The following is a 24,922-nucleotide window of genomic DNA, read 5'->3' as shown; positions in this document are numbered from 1 at the left end:
GCACACAAACCATGTGGTGTCAACAACAAAGCAACATGAAACAGTGCATAAACTGTAAAGAGCTACAATATCACTCACTTTGTCTCAAGCAACTGCACATTTTCCTGAATAAGATTCTCCACTTCACGACCCATGCCTGCAAAACGCAACACAAAAACTAATTAGAATACAGGCAAACTGTTGACAATAGCAATAATGTGATGATAAAAACACTGTTTAAGCGCTCAAAGTGTTGGAGATGAGTTTTATGTGCCCTATGTTTTCTGATTAGACAGGTAAAGGTTGGCCAGGCCATATGAATGGTCTTACCGGACAGACTCAGGTGTGAAAGCGCATGCACTGCGTGTGTTCGACAGAGAGACAGACACATGGAGAGTGAAACAGGAATGGACAGCTGTGAGGTGAGAGTTAACAGGTCACAGAAAAACCAAGAGATGCTGGAAAGAGTGGAGAGAGACCACTGACAGATCACCACGACTATTCGACCACATTCAGATTAGCTAGAACAAGGCCCACACAGAATCTGTGCCAAGTTTAATTCATGTTATGGCTAATTTGATGGCTGCTAACAATGAGTGAAGTAGGAGAAACCAGGCTCCACTTTGTGAAAAAGAGTAAACACTGAGGTGCAAAAGTAATTTGGGGGTTTTAAATTATTTCTGAGATAAAAAAAGACTCAATATTATTATTTCTAAGTTATGATGCCTTTGTGAATAAACTGAAAGACTGAGTAAAACATGTAATGCACATTATTTTATTGAAGTATCTCGCTGGAAACTGTTCTTGTCTCATGAGCTAATCAATATTTTCTAGTAAAAAAAAACAAAAAAACAAAGACAGTGTTACATTTCAATGTTCTTTTGAACTTTTTATTCAGCAGAGTATCCTGAAGAAAAAAACAGAGTTAAATTTAGTATTTACTAAATAAATTACAAAATAATTCATATAAAGTAGCATTTTAAAATATAATAAAATAGAAAACAGTTATTATAAATTGCAATAATATTTCGCAATATTACGGTTTTCACCATATTTTTAGATTAAATAAATGCAGCCTTCTAAAATAATGTTACTCTATTTAATTTATATATACATTTTAATATACAAATTAAATAAATTACATTTTAGAGTCTTTCTCAGTTGCACTATTACTACTGGAATATACATATTTTATTTAGGTCTGTCAGTCGATTAAAAATTTTAATTTAATTACATTATGTTTCAAACGAAAAAACTAAACAAAACAAAAACAAAGATAATGTTACATTTCAAATAAATGACGTTCTTTTGAACTTTTTATTCAGCAGAGAATCCTGAAAAAACATCACAGCTAAATAAATTTATTCACTAAATAAATTACAAATTAATTTATATCAAGTAGCATTTTAAAATATATTAAAATATAAAAAACAGCAAATTAATCTCACATCAAATTTGAGAAATTACTCCCAAAAGATCATTTAAAGTCATTGTTGTGTAAAGCTTTAAACAGACATTACTACAAAAAGTAGCTTCAGCAAGAAATAATTTGTTTAATAAAATTAATTTGATTTGATTCAAAATAGAATTTATTACACAAGTGTTTAGGCTGCAACGTAAACTATGAAAAAGAAGATAATTTGAGAAACATCTCAGTATTTTTTATTCATACGATGTCAGTCATCATTTGGTAATCAAAACAGCTTTGTTACCAACAGTCTTTAAAATACCTTTTTTCATGTTCCACAAAAGAAAGATTTGAAACGACATAACGGTGAGTAAATGACGACAGATTTTATTTTTTTTTTTTGGTGAACTATCCCTTTAATGTTTTTATTTTTCTTCTTTTTATGAAATGACACTCTAAATAAGAAACTAAATCTGCCAGCAGGTGACGGTAAATGTCTTTGATTCGTTCAAACGGCTGATTCATTCAGGAATGAAGTAAATGGCTCTCTGAATCATTGGTTCGCACGGTTCGTTCAAAACGCGATTCATTCAGAAACTAAACATGACGGTGTTGCTCAGAGATGCGCAACAATTTTGCTATGGCTTTAAAGGTAATATGTTCTCTTCAAAATTGAGCAAAAACACATAATATTGTGTTTATAATTTACTGAACTGTTGTATAAAATCACATTTAAGCTCGTGATAGATCGAGACAAAACCAGCACTCGTCACATGCTGCCCGTGTGATATGTGGTATATATATATATATAATATAAATATGAGACAAAACACATAAGGAGCTTTTTTTGCATAAGTGTCTTGAATTTTAGTGCATAACTGCATTTGTGGAGTTGTTGCCCTGCATCATATTTGTTAACAGTCAACTATATGAAATATAAGATGACGTAGAGATCTGGGGGCGGGGCCAGTGCGTTAACTGTGTTCAAATATTTTAATCGCGGTTTTTTTTTTCCATAACTAATTAATTAATTAACATGTTAAACTGACAGCCCTAATTTTATTATTTAACAGGTAGTAAGTGAGTTTAGGAAAATGTCAAAAAAAAAAAAAAAATGCAATTGTCCTCAGTCTACTCTCAGGCCTGTTTAATACAATTTATCATATGTAAATCTGAAGATTTCTCTCATAATCAGTGCAGAAAATGTGAAAAACTCAGCAGATTCTGTGTGGCCTTGAGTATAACACTATTCCTATTCTGTGCTACATCATGCTATAATAGGTTAAAATGTTCATATCATGTTGCTGCCATACGGTTGGCACCGGGTGCTACTGTATGATTCAGTTAAAGGGGAAAGTATGGAGAGGTATGAGGAACGAATGAAAGATTTAGATACAAAAAGGATAAACTGAAACACAAGCAAAGATTGTCTGACAGACAGAAGCAAGGATGTCATACACACCGGAGTACTCCACTGCGGTTAGAGGGAAGAACAGGGCAAGAGGGCATGGAGAGAGAAATCTGGGTCAGTTCAACATGCAAAACAGAGCATCACGGGCCTGTGCCACCATCACAGATCTCATCTCATTAGGATGGCATATTTAAAGGAATAGTTCACCAAAAAAACGAAAACTTGCTGAAAATTTACTCAACCTCAGGCCATCCAAGATGTAGATGAGCTTGTTTCTTCATCAGAACAGATTCAGCACAGAAATTTAGCTTTACATCACTTGCTCACCAGTGAATCCTCTGCAGTGAATGGGTGCCATCAGAATGAGAGTCGAAAACATCTGATTAAAAACATCATAATAATCCATCCGCAATAAAAGTTGTATGGATTACTTGTGGATTATTGTGATGTTTTTAGCAGCTGTTTGGATCTGTTCTCATAAACTCATCTACAGTTGAGGTCAAAAGTTTACATACACATTGCAAAATCTGCAAAATTGTAATTATTTTACCAAAATAAGAGGGATCACACAAAATGCATATTATTTTTTATTTAGTACTCACCTGAATAAGATATTTCACATAAAAGATGCTTACATATAATTTATAAAAATTCAAATATAATATAATCAAATAAAAGTCAAATTCAAATATAAAAATTCTAAAGTTTACATAAACTTGATTCTTACTACTGTGTTGTTACCTGAATGATCCACAGCTGTGTTTTTTGTTTAGTGATAGTTGTTCATGAGTCCCCTGTTTGTGCTGAACAGCTAAACTGCCTGCTGTTCTTCAGAAAAATCCTTCAGGTCCCACAAATTCTTTTTGTTTTCCAGCATTTGTGTGTATTTGAACCCTTTCCAGCAATGACTTTTTTGAGATTGAGATCCATCTTTTTACACTGAGGACAACTGAAGGACTCGTATGCAACTATTACAGAAGATTCAAACACTCACTGATGCTCCAGAAAGGAAAAACAATGCATTAAGAGCCAGGGGTGAAAACTTTTCAAAGAATGAACGTGTGTACATTTTTCTTATTTTGCTTAAACATAATACTCTTTCATTTAGTACTGCCCTTCAAAAGCTACAAAAGATACTTACATGTTTTCCAGAAGACAAAATGAGTTAAATTTACCCTGATCTTAAAATTCTGAAAGTTTTCACCCCCCGGCTCTTAATGTTTTATGTTTCCTTCTGGAGCATCAGTGAGTGTTTTAACCTTCTGTGATAGTTGCATATGAGTCCCTCAGTTGTCCTCAGTGTGAAAAGATGGATCTCAAAATCATACAGTCATTGTTGGAAAGGGTTCACATGCATTTAACAACATGCATTTTGTACGATCCCTCTTATTTTGGTAAAATTTTGCAGATTCTGCAAGGTGTATGTAAATTTTTGACTTCAACTGTGCATTTTGGATGGCCTGAGGGCGAGTAAATTCCCAGCAAATTTTCAGGTGAACTATTCCTTTGATGTTAATCAAATCAAGCACAAGTAAAACTTTCATATGTTTGTGTAATGTTTTTCCCTTCGTAATATCTGAAAATGAACAGCAACAAATGTACCCAACAGATCTGCTCCTTCATCCACGTCTCCAATCAAACCCGTGCCCGCTGACGACACTTCTTCAAAGAGAGACTCCGTATTTCTATCAAACGCCATGTTCTCAATCCCTCGGGTCGGGGTGCTTCAAAACATCAACAACAAGCAGGTTACATCATTCAATTTCATGCCAGCACTGGATTTAGGATCTGACACTTTAATATGAGAGAGTAAAATGGCAGTAACTCAGTTCAGAGAATCCTATTAAGCCTAAACAGTATTTCTTGGCATCGTAGGCACATTTAAACATTTCAGACGCAGCGTTTGATTTATGGCACATTGGTTACCTTGAACCTTTATATCCGAGGTCCATGTCCAGCTCCGGTGTGGACTCAATAATGGCCTGAACATCCGACTTCTCGTCATTATCAGCCAGACCTGAATAATCAAAATGGACAACTGCATATTTATAATCATTTAAAATATGATCTGTAATACGTACGACTGATTGAAATTGAACTTTTCTACTCGTACACTTCAGTCAGAAAGCATAATAGGTAGCATAACAATGTTTTTCTGTGAAATAATACATGGTTTGCTACAATTTGCCGTTTTTGGGGCATTTTTGCATTGGATTGCACAGACTTGAAATTTTGGGTTCAGTAAAATCTCTTTAAAAGAAATTAATACTTTTATTCAGCAGGGAGGCATTAAATTTATCAAAAATGACAGTACAAATTTTTACATTGTTACAAAAGATTTCTATTTCAAATTACTGTTACACTTGAACTTGAAGAATACTGAAAGAAGTATCACAGTTGCCACAAACACATTAAGCAGCAACTTTTTTTAATATTGACAATAATAAATATCTTACCAACCCCAAACTTCTGAATCATAGTGTATAAGTCTAAATAGAGCGCCATTTGAGTAACACTTTGCAATTTTACAGTCTATAAAGCTTTCCATCCACGGTAAAGAAAAAAAAAAAAAAAAGAAAACATATCTAACCCGCAGAGACGCTCCTGGTCCCTGGAACAGCCTGAACTTCTGTGTTCTTCCAGAATCCATCTCCATCCTCTCTGTGTGAGTCCAGGGCCAAATCAGAGGCCGTGGTAGACATGGGAGTGACAGACTTTGAGCCTCCCTGGCTGAGGTCAGACAGCTCATCCTGAAATCATTCAACACACAACGCTCATCACCTGAAGGTCAGAGGTCACAGCTCAGGGGAAAGAGGAGGGAATGGAACATAAAAAACACAGAGGGGTTGGGATATTCACTTAAACCTTGAATATTTGACAAACTGAGGTGAGACCAGCGGGCACACAAACACACACAGGACAGACATGACGAAATATATAATGGATAATATGCTAGCATTGCTGTAGACATTTTTTTTTTTATTGAAAAACTGTTAATAACTAATAATAATAGACAAACCAGTGTCAGTTCAGGCTAAATCTGTTAAAACACAAAAAAGAGCAAACACTTGACAGCTCACTGATGAAGAAAGCTTACATGATACAAAAGATAACAACAAAACAACAGAGGAAATCGATTAGAACGCCAAAAAATTAAGATCGACCGATACAGATACAGTTTTTTTTTTTTTTTTTTTTTTTTTTTTTTAAATGTCTGATAACTAAATACAGAAATATTATAAATATTACATTACTAATAACATTTTAAAGTTGAAAATTCTGCTTTTTGACACCGTAATAAAAAATGTTTGTTTTTTTGTTTATGTTATGCCATTATATTAATGCAAAGCTGTTTTGTAACTTTGCTGTCTGATTTTTAGGATACAATTTTTTTAATGTTTTATTGTTTAAATGTTTAAATGTTTAATGTTTAAAAAAGTTTACCATTTTATCCAAACAATATGAAGAGTTCATTTGCAAAAAAACAGATAACTCAGTTTTTAACAATTTTCAAAAATCATGTTTTTTCATTGGCATTCCAATTAATCTGAAGTAAAAATAATTTTACAAAATACAGCGACCTAACACAATAAAAATATGACAACATAATAAAAAAAAACATGATTTTTGACAAGTTATGTTCTTGCAAATAAACTCTTGATATATTAAATAAAGTGATTTATCCTATTTACACAATACCAATACTTCAGAACAAAATATGACCCTGGACCACAAAACCAGTCATAAGTAGTATGGGTATATTTGTAGCAATAGCCAACCATACACTGTATGGGTCAAAATTGTTGATTTTTTTTTATGCCAAAAATCATTAGGATATTAAGTAAAGATCATGTTCAAAAAAGATATTTTGTACATTTCCTACTGTAAATATATCAAAACTTCATTTATGATTAGTAATATGCATTGCTAAGAACTTCATGTGGACAACTTTAAAGGCGATTTTCTCACTATTTTGATTTTTTTTTAACCCTCAGATTCCACGTTCAAGTAGTTGTGTCTCGGCCAAATATTGTCCTATCCTAACAAACCATGCATCAAAAAGTTTATTTATTCATATTTCAGAACATGTATTAATCAATTCAAAAAAAAATTGACCCTTATGACTGGTTTTGTGGTCCAGGGTCACAAATCATCTAAACCAATTATCGGTCAATCTCTACGTAAAAAAAAAAAAAACACACTACTCCAAAAACACTGCAACAGAGGGGTGGGCGATATGACCAAAATCTTATATCATGATATGAGTCATTTTATTTAATGGTAATGGTATATATATAAATAAGGTCTTTATTATATCAAAATGTTGATACCATAGAAATTTCACAATTCTTGTCACCAGTTTTAATAAATCACGAAAAACTAAAACTAGCTTAAAAAAAAAAAAGTAACAGGAGAAAAAAAAAACTACAGTAGAACAAATAAACAAGAAATGCTACATACACTGTATAAAGTAATCAAATGTATAAAACACTTTATTTTCTTTACTGTTTAAATTAAACACATTTTCAATTCAACTTAAGTTTTTGAATTTCTATTGTTTCCATTTCTATTATTTTTTCTTATTACAGTTACAAAGTGCTCTTGACTATTAAGTGATTTAGTCAAGAGCAGTGAGAGATTTTCTCTCTTTTGTTGTTTGATTAACACAAATGACAGACAGCAGGAATATTAGACTGCTGTCACTTTAAGAGCTGCCCAAATCCAATTTACTGTTACACATTTTCTTTCTCAGCTGCTTGCTTTCACTTAAGACATAAATTACTGTTTATAAGGATACATGCAAAGAAGGGCATTTTGACACACAGAGGTGTGTTTTTTAACCATTCAAGGCCTATAAGCGGCAAAAATAACATTTAATACTCCCGCACTCTATCTTCACATATAGCGAAAAGAGTTCTCTTTCACTGCTGATTGCATTTCATCGGCTTAAAATCACTTGTTTTTAAACCGCAATGCTTAAAAACACATGCAAACGATGTGTTTCTGTGACCACGTAGCACAACAGTGTCACGTGAGTGTGTAACCGCGATAGAGACGACAGTCGTAAATCTCGACCAGCTGACAAATTTCTACTGGTTAATCATGTCTACTGGTATATCGCTCACCCCTAGTGCAACACACAGAGATTTACACAACACACCCCAAACAACAAAGCAAATATCATTTCGACTGACGTTATAAACACTGCTGTAAATGCAACACAATTTAAATGAATGCAGTAATTTATAGAAAAGAAGAAAAACTATAGCAACGCCAAGTGTTGGGGTATTTATACTGTAGAAAAATATTAACCTACCTTTACTGCCATGTTTTACGTACCCACACACTTTATCCAAAACAATGCAAAACTAACTTTGCTTTCCCACTCTAAAATGTAACAGTTACTTTTATAAGAGGTGAAAAAGTAACATTTCTTTGAAAAGTAACATTCCCCAACACTGGTTAAAACGAAATTATAACTGCAATAAGTGTTACAACTAAAGATGTGATACTGTCAGATACCATGTTAGAAATGTGCAAATGAAGAATGAAATCTAAGACAGCGTGAAACTGAAATGACATGCGGTGAAAGCTTAATCAACACCATGCATTAGCTGTATGCAACTATATCCTAGATAACTAAAAATAATTGTGCATTACTCAATATTAGCATGCTCAATATTTTTAATTAGCATTTATTACTAATCTGGACTTTCTATGTCTGTGTAGTTGCATGCAGTTAAGACACCAAACAGCGTTGTGTAAATAAACTTTCTGACTATTAGAGGACAACAGTGATTTGCACTACACACTGTCCGCCGGCACAGCCTTGCTACCTTGCAGTCGTTTGCCAGCGAATCCCAAGCTTCCAGAACATCCTTACCATCCCTTTTCTTTGGAGCGTCCTCCGCCTCCAACTGCTTGGACAAGAAAATTGGGACGTGGCATCTTATATTTGTTTAAAACACAAAACACAATAGCGCTCACATGTGTTTGTGCTGTGATCTAGCATTGGTGGGTGGGAAAACACAACTGTAACGTGACATTATTATGCATGAGAACATTAAAAGCAGCGATCCATACGAGAGAGCCTCAGATTCTTAAATGTCGCCATGTTTCATGCAGGTGAACGTGGATGTCGAAGCATCAAATCAGTTCACGTAAAGAAAAATGGCTGTAACATTAATGGAATGGCTTTTTCATCTTTTGGTATGTAACAGAAACACTATTATGGATTGTTTTCTTTTAAAACTATGCCAACGGGAACACAAAAATTATATTGGTTGTAGTTTCCTTAAAGTTCTGAGAACCCTGGAAATTTGTAAAGTGTTTATTTGAACATCTAATTCAAACTTTTATTTTTTTTTCCAAAATAATGCATAGTATTTTTTAAATTACTGCATATTACATTCAGATATTGTTGTCTAAACATCCTCACAACAATAACAGCTTTATTACTTATAACAGTCTATCCTAAAGTATAGGTCAACTGAGGAATGTTAAAGAATTAGTTCACTTCAAGATTGAAAATATTTGGACTTCAATGGGGATCAGCGAGTTGAAGGTCTAAATCGCAGTTTCAATGCAGCTTCAAAGGGCTCTACACAATCCCATCTGAGGAATAAGGGTCGAAAAATGTTTGTTGACAAGCTTTTTTCCCTTGACTAAAATAAGACGAAGACGAGACGACAATAAGGTCAATAAACGATAACTACAACTGTATCAACATGAAACTTTGTTGATGATAAAAAATGAGACTAAAATGTTTTAATAATAAAAAGTACCAAAATCTCTTTTTATTTTCATCAAAAAAAAGGAGACTGTACACGCCTCTACTATGCGAACTTTCATGTGTGCGGTTGCCAGATGCCCGAATCAGAGCTAATCTGTTACAAGCATACATTTTCTTTGCTTTGCTTATTTTTTGCAATCTGGTAACCATGTGCACAAGCTCGCTCTTCATTGTGGAAGCATTGCTGACGATGATCTGAAACCCTGACAAACAAGCTGGAGTTTAGTGATCTAAATGAAAGTGTCACTCATCAGTCTGTTCTGTCATGAGATCTTGACTATACTGTTTGCAATTGTGGTTGCTGAATAAATACACATACTCAACCGCTGTTGTTTTAATAGAGAAACATTAGCTGTTGCAATTTGTAATTAGTGGAATTACTATTAGGAATTTTTACTGTTATAATATTTGTTGTATGTTTTACCAGTTTTCATAATGTAGACAGAGAGAGTGCATAAGTCTTTGATATTCATTTATATAACATGAGGTAAACCATGTGTATGAGTTGACATTTTAATGCTTTGTGCTTACTGGTGAAAGTGCAATACTTGAAATGCAAAAGTAAATTTCTCAATGAAAACAATCATTACAATTGTAATTTCAAGTATTGTTTTTTTTTTTTTCATCAGTTTAACTATTACACAACATGATGAAAATGTGACGAAGTTTTCATTGAATAAAACAAGACTAAAATGCTGAGACTTCAGTCGAATAAAACTTGACTAAAATACATAGGATAAGGTTGACTAAATATGATAAAAACTAACAAGGACATTTAACACAGGACTAAGACTAAGACTGAAAATAAATACTAATTTGAAGCTGCATCAAAACTGCAGTTTGGACCTTCAACCCGTTGATCCCCACTGAAGTCCACTATATGGAGAGAAACCTTAATTCGACTGAAGACAGAAAGACATGAACATCTTGAATGACATAGGGGTGAGTAAATTATTAGGATTTTTTTATTCTGGAAGTGAACAAATACTTTAATACAGTAAATTTAACCCTGTAGTCATTTAACTGCATCAAAAGCCCTAAAATCTCATTTAAACCTGTATTTTGGTAGTAAATTTGGTCAAATGGGTCACTGCCGATGTTGCAGGATGTTTAAAAATGCGTCATCACTGCCTAATGTTTCTGTGGCAACATATGTCAACCAACCACTGCTTATATTTTCTTCCCTATCCATCAGAGTTCTTATTTGCCTATTATATCAATTATTATCTTCTCATGACCTGGCGTAAATTCCCTCAACATTTGTCTCAGCGCAGTATAAACTCTTAGATGATGTTGCGATGTTACCGTACCTTGAGGCTGGCGCTAGAGCGCTGATTACTGAGGTTGTTGAATCTCCAGCCCTCCATTCCAGGAGTCTCAGCTCTGCCCTGAATGTCAGGCGTCAGTGAAGTGCCACCGCCGGACATGGGGAAGATTCCCAGAGACAGGGGCCGCTCTTTCCTGTTTAATGAGGAAAAAGAGAAAAATCATGGTACAAGTTAACCTGTATCATGTATTAATATTCATGTGGAAATCAATCAACCTTTGTCCTGATGCAATTTAGTTTTACATATAAAATCAAGCAAAAATACTATAAAAAGTACTTTTTAAAACAACTACATGATGGTGTCTGTTTCTTTTTTTCCATCTTACCGGACTCGGCCAATTGTTCCTGTGTCCGAGGCCTCTCCTCCCGTCTGCTGCATCCGGATCCGTTCCACATGTTCCATGTAGTTGTGGATCATCTGAAGAACAAATTAACAAAAGTAGGCAGATAAATCAGCCTTAAAGACCTGCAGGTAGACACTACAGCTAAATGTGGTTATCAATTCATTCAAACGTTTGAGGTTGGTAAAATTATGCAACGCAACTGACACATTCAAGGCCCAGAAAGGTAGTAAGGCCATTGTTAAGATAGTCCATGTGACATTAGAGGTTCAATGTGAGGTACGGTTGAACCACTGATGTCACATGGACTGTTTTAACAATGTCCATACTACCTTTCTGGGCCTTGAATGTGTCAGTTGCACTGCTGTCTATGCAGGGTCAGAAAGCTGTCATTTCATTTTCATCTTAATTTGTGTTCTGAAGATGAACGAAGGTCTTACGAGTTTGGAACAACATGAGGGTGATTAATTAATGACAGAATTTTCATACCTTTTATATCTTTAAATTGACTCTTGGATTCATGTACGTGACCATGGACCACAAAACCAGTCTTAAAGGGGTCATCGGATGCCCATTTTCCACAAGTTGATATGATTCTTTAGGGTCTTAATGAAAAATCTATAATATACTTAGGTTAAAAATTCTCAATGGCTGTGTAAAACAACACCCTTTTTACCTTGCCAAAAACAGCTCTGCAAAATTCATGCTCTGCTCACCCCGCCCCTCTCTTCTCTCTGTGGAGTGACGAGCCTGTTTACTTTGGCCACATTTAGCTGCGTTTAGCCGTTATTAGGAAAGGAGATCGCAAAGATTCATAAAAAAAAAAAACCTTATACTCACTTCTGCTGTCAGTGAAGCTGGATCATGAATGATTCGTGCGAACACAGACGGATATATGTAGATCGGGAGGTGCATTCCCTTCACAAACAAACGTAATCTACTGCATCTTCAGCAGCTCAGATGTCGGGAGTAAATGACGACCACTATGTTCATTATTAGATCCAGCAACACAACACCTCAACCGCTCAATCAGAGATATTCTTGTCTGCTCCGGCATCGAAACAATGGGGATCGGACTGTTACAGCTGATTTAGGGCGGGTCTGAGGTAAGACGCTCATGTCAATCAACTATCGTGGGAGCGGCCTCTGTGGGTGTGACGCCACACCAACAGGCATCTGAGAATGGCTCGATTTGAAAAAGGGGATATTATTTTTACAGATTAATTAAAAACCACTGCATAGATTTTTATCATTATAGGGTAGATTTGTACATACACTGCCAACACACATTAATGTTCAAACAACATGTAAAAGTGAACTTTGCGTCTGATGACCCCTTTAAGTAGTACAGCTATATTTGTAGCAATATCCAACAATACATTGTATGGGTCAAAATGTTTCTTTTTATGCCAAAAATCATTAGGATAAGAAGTAAAGATCATGTTCCATGAAGATATTTTGTAAATTTCCTACCGTAAATATATCAAAACTCAATTTTTGATTAGTAATATGCATTGCTAAGAACTTAATTTAGACAACAACAGGTGATTTCCTTAATATTTAAATTTTTTTGCACCCTCAGATTCTAGATTTTCAAATAGTTGTATCTCGGCCAAATATTGTCCTATCCTAACAAACTATACATCAATGGAAAGCATATTTATTTAAAAAAAATTGACCTTGAGTACTGGTTTTGTGGTCCAGGGTCACATATAATATGGCTGCCATTCCCAAAACTGTAGTGTGTACCTTTGACATTTACATGGTGTTGAATTTGCTCTTTCTTACCTCTGTATGCCGCAGATGAAGGGAATTATACTCGCGCTTGAGTTCAGCCTCTCGCTCCTCTAATCGACTTACTAAGAAAGGAGGAATAAAAAAATATGAAAGAAATTAAGCATAATTAAATTGTTAGATTTTAGTATCTAACAAGTTTAGTCCAAAACTGCGGTGTCTTGTAGAAAGGCCTAGAACTAAATGAGGACAGAGAAATGAGGCTAATTATCACAGTCATCGTCGTAACAGGTTATAAAGCTCCCAAATGACCAATGATGACTGTTCACTGTACAGCACTGAAAAAACATGCGAGCCAGCTTGCCACTTTAAAATGGCCTGAGGCCAGATTTTAAGCTTGTTTGAGTGGGCAAAGCTGATACATTCAGTGAGGCCTTTAAAAATAGTTGCAGTTCTGTAGAGAGAATATCCACAGAGGATATATAACAGGCTTGATTTAAGAGGTGACACAAAGACATAATCCACTTTTAGCTGTCAGGTTTAAATCTAAGCCTGCAGCAGAACTACCCAATGCTTCCCACCATCAGACCGGCTAATTCACCGTCTACATACTTCATTTGAGCACAGTGATTTCTAGTAGAGCTGATATCCATTTCAAATCTGGAAATGGAAATGCATTGTTAATTAATGCCAGAATTAATTCATTAGTGCCAGATTAAAACAGCAGACATCCATAATTAGCATGTATTGGTGCTTGACTAATATCATTATCACCCACGGGCATCTTGTCGAGTACAGGCCAATTTAAGCACACACTCAGTCTGAACTGACCCTGGTTTTTTTTTTTTTTTTTTTTTTTTTTTTTTTTTTTCGAGCAACAGAAGATGAGTAATGCTATTCAGGGCCACAGGAAAAACTGCATTTAATAAGACTGAACAGATTAATTACATGAATGCAAAACCAGACAACTAGGGGTGTACATATTTGCTCTGACAACAATTCAAATTACATTTTCAATTCTTTACAAAAAGAAGCAATGCATCATGAAGTTTGGTCACAACCTAGTTAGGTTATTCTCATGTGATTCATAATCATTTTCTAAAATATGCAGAGGAAAGTTTCTGTGTGCATGTGGTCTATAAATAGAATTACTGCATTTTAATTAGCAACATTAATAAAGGTTTTTAACTTTTAAAGGTTTTATATTTTTATGCACAAACACACTCCGATATTGTTACTTGTACACAACAAATGACTCTTTAAAACAGGTTTTGTACAGATAGTGTAAAATGAAATTCCAGGAAATTCAAGGAATTTTCAAAAAAAATTTCAAAATTTTCAAGGAATTTTGCATATACTTTCATTTTCTTTATTTGTTTAGTTTTTATAACTGTACTGCCTTAATGGTTTCATCTTTTCTACTGCTTAATTTTAGAAAGTCTGAAAAAAAAAAAATTGTAAAACCACTCTTAAATTCTGATCTGAAACAAATGATTCGCGATCCACACTCTGAAGTTCCAAATTGAATCAAATGATTCGCAATCCAATTATATCGCTTCAAAACAGTAAATCATTTTGCGACGCCATGGTTTAACTGATTTGGAGTTTCGAAAAACTCAGTTTCACCCATCACTACTTGCTTTTTAAAATCGTTACAAGCAATGTCGAAAATTAAAAAATAATTGGCTCTTTTAACTTGATCTGGGGTTTTTTGCTAGTGAATCACTTGAAATAAATCAACGTCACAAGTTTGAATCAATCGGAGTGGTTCCAGTGTAAATGACTTCGATTCAGTACGAAATTAAACATTCAGTTTTTCTTTTTTTTTTCTAGCTTTATTAACTAAAATAAGTGCAAAAAGTATTCAGTTTTTTTTAACTGCGTGAAAAGATATTAAATATATTAAAAAAAAATTTCATAGAAACATTGTCTTTCAATAATTCAAGCACTTTTCAAATACTTCTTCAGGAATATTGCTATTTTCAAGAGTTTTCCAGGCCTTATATTTCAAAAAGTCAAATTTAAGTATTTAAGCGCTTTAAGCACCTTGTACAAACCCTGTTAAAAAGAGCAGTTCACCCAAATATTAAATTTTTCTCAAAATTTACTCACCTTCAGGCCAATCGAGATGCATCTAGGTTTCTCCATCAAAAAAAAAATAGCAGCAATATTTACCAAAGATGATGTAGTGAATGGGTGCCGCCAGAATGAGACAGCTAAAACATCAACAGATTACAACATCACAAGTAATTTACATAGGGCCCTATGATTTCCATGATGCAGAAAACGTGGACTGAATTGCGGAGTCCAGTCATAAAAACAGAATTTACTAAATAATGCGGAATGTCATGGAATCTGTCAAAGTTTGAATGAATTTGGTGAAAAAATACCATTTAAATGTGAATCCTGCATGTTCTGCATGTCTCTGTTTCAATGAATGGAGCGGACGAGCGGTTTTGTTTACTACACACACAGAAGCACACGTGCTGCTCGCGGTGATTTCAGCATCTGTCGTCTCATTAAATGAGGACATAAATACATGAGCAACATCTGCTGAGAGTCACTTCATGAGCATTTGACTGTTCCATTTTAGGAAAACTAGCATTATATCATATACACATAGAAATGTAAAGGTAGACATGGCAATCCATCAAAACAAAAGTCCAGTTTAACTAGAAGACATTGTGCCAGATACATATTACTACTACTACTAAAATTAAACAAAACATTATTTTTAAATCACATAATTTTAATAGTAAATACCCCTTTGTTTACCTAAAAAAAGTTTGCTTAAATTCATTTATCTTTTAATGATTGAAAATTAATGTTTTATGCCTTCATTTGATAACCTGAACATTTTAAATACACAACACAGAATTTCTGAGGGTAAAGAAAACTTTCATAAAGGCTATTTTAAGAATAAATTTGAATAAATGAAGTATGCATTCAAATAATTAGACATGCTAAAACACAGAATTTGATAACAATAAAACGGTGAGAAAAAATAAAACATTTCATAAATATTTGCTTGTTAAGTTATATTGTTGTTAAGTTTTTATTAGCTGTTTGGACTCTCATTCTGACGGCACCCATTCACTGCAGAGGATCCACTGGTGAGAAAGTGACGAAATGCTAAATTTCTCCCAATTTGTTCTGATTAAGAAAAAAACTCATCTACACCTTGGATGGCCTGAGAGTAAGCACATTTTCAGCAAATTTACATTTTTGGGTGAACTATTTTTTTTTTTTTTTTTTTTTAAAGGGAATGAATAAATGTACATGGAGGAAGTGGAATCTGAACATAAATCAATACAGCAGGTTCATATCCATTCATTCATATCCATGTCAGTAGCCAGTTGAACTATGATCTAAATTAATCTGTTGAATGCTGACGCAAATGAACAGCAAACAGCCCTTGCAAATTATATCAGTTTAAGATAACTAGCACCCAACTATTTCACTTTAATGGCAATCTGTGCAATAATGACTCACAGCCACGAGAAATCAGCTATATGCTGAAGCCAAAGAAAGTGTCGGATCTTTGCTGTGTAAATGGGCCACTGTTCATTATCAGTTATCCATTAGTAGTCAGTAGAAAGGTTGGAGGAGAGAGAGAGAGCAGACCGAATTATGGGACGGTACTCTATTATAGACCATGCGTGAAGAACACTGAAACAATTCTTTACATAACAGCTAACGCATATGCAACCATAAACTATATCCATTTTATACTAAAACTAGGATTTTTACAGCAGATGCATGGACATATAACCTCTAGGAGCCATATGTATGAAGGATTCAAAAATCGTCAGAGCATACACTCTTAAAAATAAAGGTGCCTCACAATGCCACAGAAGAACGTTTTTTGGTCTAAATGGTTCCATAAAGAACCTTTAACATCTGAAGAACCTTTCTGTTTCACAAAAGGTTCTTTGTGGTGAAAGAAGGTTCCTCAGATTATAAAAAGGTAAGAAAGAGATGGTTCTTTAAAGAAACTTTGACCAAATGGTTCTTTGTGGATCCAAAACTAGTTCTTCTATGGCATTGCTGTGAAGAACCTTTTAAAGCACCTTTTTTTTAAGAGTGTAGAAGTGTTCGATTAAATGAGAACAGGTAATAAAGCAGGTGATTCTCACTTTGGTCAGCATAGTTCTTGATCTTCAGCTCCAGTTGACGGGAATGTGATGAAAGGCTTTCCAGATGGTTCTGCAAATCCTTCTTCTCTTGCTCTTGGGAATCTTCAAATTCAATAAACTTCTGCTCACAGAGAAACACAAAGAACAAATTAAATGTTGCATAATAAATTTTCTTTTTTTTTCATATACAGTCCAGTACATTTTTAGGATGAGTCATCAGTATTTCTGGTCTCCTTTCTATGCGTATCTCTGCTAAAATTACCTTTAGTTAGCTAGCGTATTGATTGATACACTCAACAGGCTAAAAAAAAGCTAGAAAACTAAATGCAGGAAAAGCTCTTTTTCAAAGAAATAGGATCAGGAATAGGATAAATGTGAAGTCTGACACATCATCTTCAATTTTATGGATTTTACCAGCTTTTTATGTCTTTTTAAAGGCTGAGGAACAAGGTTAAAATGTCAAGACTGACACAAACAAGTCAGAAGGATTTATTTTAATGAACTAGAACCAGCATATGCAACCAAAATCTATAATGTGAAATGTGGACACACTACCAATCAAAAGAACAGTAACTCTCTTCTGCTCACCAAGCCTGCATTTTGTGGATCCAAAATACAGCAAAACCAGTAAAATTGAAACATTTTTACTATTTAAACTGTTTTCTTTTTTAATATATTTTAAAATGTAATTTATTCCTGTGATTTCAAAGCTGAATTTTTAGCATCATTACTCCAGTCACATGATCAGAAATCATTCTAATATGCTGATTTACTGCTCAAAAAACATTTATTATTATTATATTATGTTGAGAACTTTTTCAGGTTTCTATGATGAATAGAAAGTTCAGAAGAACAGCATTTATCTGAAATAGAAATCTTTTGTAACATTATAAATGTCTTTATCATCACTTTTGATCAATTTAAAGCATCCACACTAAATAAAGTATTATTTTCTCTCATTTATTTTCCAAAAAATAAAAAATAAAAAAAATATACTCACTCTAAGCTTTTGAATGGTATAGTGTATAATGATACAAAAGCTTTTTATATCAGATAAATGCAGATCTTTGGATCTTTAATAATGATAATGATAAATGTTTCTTAAGCGGCAAATCTGAATATTAGAATGATTTCTGATCATGTGACTGGAGTAATGATGCTGAAAATTCAGCTTTGAAATCACAGGAATAAATTACATTGTAAAATATATTCAAACAGAAAGCAGTTGTTTTAAATAGTAAAAATATTTCAACATTTTACTGTTTTTGCTGTACTTTGGATCAAATAAATGCAGGTTTGGTGAGCAGAAGAGACTTCTTTAAAATGCATTAAAAATCTTATATATAGTGTATATATGGTTGACCAAAGAGGCTGATGCTTGTTTCAACAGCCGATGCGGATACATAAAAACTACAGCAGATAATAAAATGCAGATAAATTATTTCATTATGGCAAATTAACAACATTGCTTAAAATACAAAAATGTGAAATGTTAAAAGTTTAAATACTTACACAATTTTCTCTCACCAAATTCAAAAGTTTGGGGTCAGCAATATTTATGTTTTTGAAAGTTGTTGCTTATGCCACATTTATTTGATAAAAAAATACAGTAATTGTCATGATGCTTCAAAAATCAGTATGATAATATGCTGATTTGCTGCTCAAGAAATTAGGGGTCGACCAATTATTGGTGCCGATATTATGCATTTTTATGGTTATCGGTATCAGCAATTTCAAAACAGATTTGGTGATAAAATAATGTGAAACAGTTTAAAGAAAAATTGACACACCAGACATACATGCATATATACATACATATATACATAAATACATACACACATATACATAAATATATATACACACACACACATATGCTCAAAATATCGGTTATCGGTCTATTTCGGGCCTACAGTATTGGTCAACCCCTACAAGTAACATGTCAAAGGACAGCATTTATTTGAAATGGAAATCTTTTGTAATATTATAAATTTCTTCAATGTCACTTTCAAATAATTGAATCCATTCTTGTGGAATAAAAATACAAATTTCTTTCAAAAACTCCTACTGACCCCAAACTTCGAGTGGCAGTGTATGAAAACAGCAAAAGGTGCATCATGCATTGACAAAAACTGTCTGTAAGTTTCACAGGCAAAATAAAGTGTGAATCAGCAAGAGCTTTTATAGCCAGGTCACAGCAACAGATCCCGTGACCTGGAAATAATATCTTGACGCCGTTTCCCTAATTGGAATCTCTCGCCTGCAAATCCCTACAGAACACATGCTTCAGATCTGGAGTACGGGGGTCTCCTGGAGAGCCTGGTGCAGTGCGAGTATCTGATAAAGAGGAGCCGTTTCTGTGTCACTTTAGGTTCCCGTCACAGTAAAAAGTCATTCAGCGGCCCCCCGAGCACAGAGATCAACAAACATAAGGTTCATGTCACATTCAATTCCAATTCATTTTCAATGCAACACTGAGCTCTCACAAACACAAATTTTTAGTTATAAAGATAAAGAAGTTTAACTTCTTTAAACTTTGTTTTTCAAACTGCTTTCTGAGTAAATATTCTGTAAAACAAGGGGTCATGTCATCTTAAGTCAATAAACTGTACTATATATCTGCATTATATCAGACACTATGCTCTCTAGATATCAAAAAAATCATCAATGACCATGGAAAAACTCAATTAAATTAATTTAAATATCAAAGGACAACACTATACACAACTTTAAATGATGAGACTGCTGTTATCGTTAATTAAAACTGTTACAAAATATTCTTTGGTTATTGAAAAATAAAATAAAATATCAATTTTGATGAAAAATTAAAAGAAAAAGAAAAACAGGAGTGATCAAATAAATGTAAATTAAATTACTAAGTAAATTACTAAAACAGCTAAAACTTAAAATAAATGAAAGCTAAATAGAAATGTTTAAAAAAAAACTATTAAAATGACAAAAACATAACAAAAGCACAAAAAATACTAAAACTTAAAGCTAAATTAAAATATAAAGCTAATGAAACATATTAATAAATACTATAATAGAAGAATAACACGGGTTTGAGATAACATACTTGTTCATTGTGTTGCTTTACAATTTTTACAATATGAAAATTTAACGCATTATGCCCGAAACCTGATCCTAAATCGTCTTAAAAGTTTCTTTAGTATATCAGTGAGCTGAAACGCGAGTGAAAGATCAATGTTCACCGCTATGAATATTGATCACAGCCTTATGTCACTCTGCAGTTGGCAGTGAAATCTGTCTGTCATAATAGGATATATCCAGATCCCGTATCAGTGCACACAGGGATTAATGCAGCTCATGGCTCATTTGTGTTTTGGTTGTAGAACGTGCCAGACATATTGCTCGTAATCCCAGTTAACTGTCACTGTGGCAGGAACACATAAAGCCTTAATCTGTCCAAAGTCGGGTTTACACACGTTGAGAACTGTACAATGCAGTGTAATCTCATTTCCAATACAGATTAGTCACTTTAAAGAACTTACTCTCACACATCAACTACGAAAAGTTCGAAACTTAAAACTAATGACACATGCAATACCATTTCAAAGGTTTGATGTAAAAAAGTCACTGCACAGTGAGTTTCCATGCATGACGACAGACTGTTGCATCAGTCTGTGCCTGTCAAAAACCCTGCCATATATGGAGGACTTGAACCAGATGGCACATTTTTGACTCTAGTAAATATTTATCAATTGAAATTTAATTTCTGTGTAAACATACCTTAAAGTCTTGCTTTCAAAAAAAGCTACTGAATATTTCCACCATTAGTGCTCAGGAAAAAAAAAAATCTCATAATATGGGGTAAACTGTCACAATCAAAACTGGCATTAACAACCTATTTTAGTAATTTAAAAAATAAATAAATTAAATTAAATTAAATTAAATTAAAAAAAAAAAACACAGAAATGACATATGATCTTGGAATTTTGAAAAAAAAAAAAAAAAAAAAAAAAAAAAAGTGTTTGAAATCCATCTACAAATTCACTGCTGAAAAACTATTGGACTTTTGAATCAAAACCTTACAGCTACCCATCAAACAAAAAATAGGTAACACTTTATTTTAAGGTTACAGTCTAATTATACCTTTAAGCACTGGGTAACATTAATTAACATGTACTTTACATGTATATTACATGTACTTACTAAATGGTTAGGGTTAAAATTAGGGTTTGGCTTAGGGTTACTTGCATGTCATTATGCATAATTTATTGTTATAATAATAGTAAATACATGTAACGTGTAACAGCAACAAATTTAACCAAACATATATTTTAAGAACTTTTCCCTTTAATTTTCCCTTTAAGCTATGAAAGCGTTATTTCTGAACGTTCTCTGAATTTTCAAAAATGTCTAGTTTTTAAACATCAAAAAAAAAAAAAAAATTTTGCTTATACAAATGTTAAGGAAACATTTCCTTTTATAATTTGGCAAACATTATGGATACATTAACCTTTGAATGTTCTCTGACATTCTGAAACATGTAACATTTAAAAAAAAAAAAAAAACATTAGATGAATAGAATGATGTTCTATGAACAACGTATATGGGCCATTCTAAAAAATTGGGTGAAAAAGTGTCTTTTTTCCACAAATTTTGTATGTAGGCAAATTGTATTATATCCGAAGTACACATTTATAGTGATTTTGTAGTTATTTCTTGCATTGTATTTTCAGAAAGTTTTGAAATATTTAAAAAATTAAAAACTCTGTTTTTAACAATTTTCAAAAATAATGTTTTTTCATTGTGCATTCCAATTAATCTCAATCAAACTGCAGTTGGGTTATTTGATATAAAGTAAAAATAACTAAAAAATACAACTAAGTAACACAATAAAAACATGATAACATCTTAAAAAACATTTTTGAAAATTAAAAAAAAACTGAATTATCTGCTTTTGCTAATAAACTCTTCATTTGTCCTCTCCCCAAATTTGTCACTAGCGAAACTATGACAATATTTCAAATGTGATTTATTAGATTTTTTTAGTGTTTTGAATCCAATTTTTCTTTGTAAAATGCAAAAAGTTGATCATACTGATTTCAAAGTTAAGAATTCATTAGTCTGAATATACATTGAACTAAACACTATCACAACATCTTAGTTGATAATTCAGTATAATTTATTTTTGACAAAACATCCCATGTTTGGTAGTGATTGCACATTTTTGGTAGTGACAGTAATGCTTGGGTACCGGTCATTACGCTAAAATCACATTACATAATTTTAACCCACATATTAAAACACTACTAAAACATACTAAAAAAATTGTGTAACCGTACTAAAATTTTGTACTGTACTAAAAATAAAGGATTATGTGTTCCCTTTTGTCACTACCAAAACAATGATGACTTGTTTTGGTAGAAACTGTTACGGTAGTGACAATATTATGAAATAACACCCAAAAAAACAAAGACGTCACTACCAAAACTTTATCAAATGTTTCGGTTGTAACAATTTTAGATACTTTTTGAAGCTAGTACAGTTCTGAACAGTGGTACACATATAAAACATTTATGTTATGGAATAACTCCAAAAAAAAGTGTTTAATTATAGAAAAATGGTGTTCGGTAGTGACATTCTTTAAATGTTACACACAAATTTTTCATACGTTTGAGCTAACTTACCTCAAATTTATCTAGTCACCATGTAGCTATGAGACAGACTGATGCATAAATATTTCCTGATCATAAATGTAGGGGTGTAATTAAAATCAGTCTCTGCCAATGAATGTCAATTTTCAAGGTAGCAACTTTTTTACATAAAGTTTAATAATATAAAAAGAAATTATAAAATAATTATTTTTTGAACTTCACTTTTTCTATAAAAAAAATTATAAAAGATATTTATAAAAACAACAATGGAATAAAAAGAAAAAATTATTTCAATATCATTTTCATACATTGAAATTTAGGGGTTCGGGACAGCCACCTCCCAACTGAACGTTAACATTAAATGATGATTTTATATATATTAAGCTTACTGATGTTTTAAATATTATTGTGGGTTTCAATATATCATAAACGAATCTTAGTAAACATCTAAGACTTGAATACTTAAATGCTTTTTAAATGAGTGTTTTTGATTGTGGAACAGCAGTTTGCACCAATTCCATAGAATGCCTCAAAAATAACACTTTGAGAACATTAATAACGACCATATGAATGAACATTCTATTAGTGTTACTGGAAGAACGTTTGTTCATAATCTCGCCAGAACGTTACAGCCAAAGTTCTGCCAGTGTGACAACTTGCCCCGGTCTCTCCCATATGACACCGAGGCAAGCATCTGCCTCTGTAGCTTGACATATTCGCTCGACATGTTTGTTTGCTTGTTTTATGGTGTTTCGAATCTTTGGTTTTATTAACAAGCATGCAAACAACATTACTACGCTACTTCTATTAAACTAACTGCTCGTACATGACGTTCTAATCATCAGCAGGAACCAGACAGACCATCACAGGGCATAATAATGAACCGAAGCACGTTAAAAAAGCATGTTTATTTCTTGATGTACTTCAGGCCCAAGGCTGATTCATCCTCAAAGGGCAGCACTGGCTAAACAAGGCATGACAAAGCCATTCGTGCACGTGCATGATGATACGTGGCTGCTGTGATGCTGCTGCAAGAAAACAAAGATGCCAGGCTCCCGATGATGAGGTTAAGCGCTAAATCTCCTCCACTCACCTCCTCGGCGTGTTTCCTCAGCGCCTTTTCACGTTCGTACTGTGTGATGAGCTGCTCGTTGTCCTCTTTCAGGAGCTCCAGCTCCACTTCGTGCTCCTGGTTCTCGGCGAACACCGTGTCGAGGTTCTCCAGCACCGCCACGACCAGCGGCATCAGCTCCTTCACCACGTCCTCGTCGTATTTGCGGATGAGTCTCTCGAATTCGCGGTAGATGGAGTTGGCCAGGCCCGAGACCCTCTCCGACATTATCGCCGATGTCCCCGGGTCGTCCTGGTACACAACTCCGTCATCCAACTCCATTTTCCTTCCTCTCGTGAGACTGTCCTAGATTTAAACCTCCGCTGTTCCAGCCTCAACGTGTCTCGGCTTGTATTTGAAGAACGAATGCTGATGGATTCCCGTTATGTTCTCCGAACACACAGCCACAGTGATCCCGCGGAAGTCCACAGTCCCTCCCTGGAACCGGCCGATGGATTACGTGGAATATTTTTTTTCCCGCGGTCGCCCCACAACAGCTGAGTTGTTGACTAGACAGTCGCGCGGTGACGTCACGCTCGGTATCGTAACACGCTGCGTACCGTAATAATTATTCTTGAGACACGATGAGACAAAACCTGTTCCGTGCCTGCCATCATTTTATATATGATAATAATTAAATTTTTATTTTTTTTTATAGCACAATTCACACTTAGGAATGAATCAGTTAATCATAATCAGATCTGGATAGTAACTGATTACATCTGGATTACGTAATCAGATTCCAAAAATTAAGCACTTGTAATTAGATTAAATTACATTTTAAAATACTCTGAATCAGACTACAGTTACTTTTTTGTGGATTACATGATTACATATTATTTTCACAATAACAATAAATTATTCATAATTTAATGATTCTCCATAATTCCTCTTTTTCATCTTTTAAAAAGTTTTGTGGACATTCACACAAAGATCAGTCGTTATTCAGGTGGCGATACAGCGTTTGACCACTGATTTACAAAAATTGTTTATGAAGTGTTGCAACATTGCATCAGCTACTGATGAACACATTGATTTTTATTTGAATTATCACTCTGTAGGTT

The 24,922-nt window shown here is 33.7% G+C and overlaps 2 protein-coding genes across 12 annotated transcripts in view; one reads left to right on the top strand and one right to left on the bottom strand.

The window, feature by feature from the left end:
* spag9a (sperm associated antigen 9a) overlaps positions 1–24,392 on the bottom strand; it is a 47,542-nt gene extending 23,150 nt beyond the window's left edge. For 3 of the 11 annotated variants that reach the window (XM_051100406.1, XM_051100416.1, XM_051100429.1), the window contains exons 1-11: positions 23,841–24,392; positions 17,130–17,250; positions 13,048–13,118; positions 11,245–11,336; positions 10,902–11,052; positions 8,636–8,719; positions 5,389–5,548; positions 4,725–4,815; positions 4,401–4,522; positions 2,850–2,861; positions 79–136 (exon numbers count right to left, since the gene is read on the bottom strand). In XM_051100406.1, the coding sequence (XP_050956363.1) occupies positions 79–136; positions 2,850–2,861; positions 4,401–4,522; positions 4,725–4,815; positions 5,389–5,548; positions 8,636–8,719; positions 10,902–11,052; positions 11,245–11,336; positions 13,048–13,118; positions 17,130–17,250; positions 23,841–24,140 (1,262 nt within the window). In that variant the 5' untranslated portion in view covers positions 24,141–24,392. Of the gene's footprint in view, positions 1–78; positions 137–309; positions 340–2,849; positions 2,862–4,400; positions 4,523–4,724; positions 4,816–5,388; positions 5,549–8,635; positions 8,720–10,901; positions 11,053–11,244; positions 11,337–13,047; positions 13,119–17,129; positions 17,251–23,840 lie in introns of all 11 variants that reach the window. The other 8 variants (XM_051100414.1, XM_051100417.1, XM_051100419.1 and 5 more) reach the window with 6 other exon arrangements.
* Positions 1–24,922, top strand: part of rps2 (ribosomal protein S2) — a 231,621-nt gene that overhangs the window by 187,660 nt on the left and 19,039 nt on the right. The window lies entirely within an intron of this gene.

Source organism: Labeo rohita, chromosome 3, assembly GCF_022985175.1.
Source record: "Labeo rohita strain BAU-BD-2019 chromosome 3, IGBB_LRoh.1.0, whole genome shotgun sequence".
NCBI lineage: Eukaryota > Metazoa > Chordata > Actinopteri > Cypriniformes > Cyprinidae > Labeo > Labeo rohita.
Note: the sequence above shows the minus strand (reverse complement) of the source record. Positions and strands in the feature narration are given on the sequence as shown.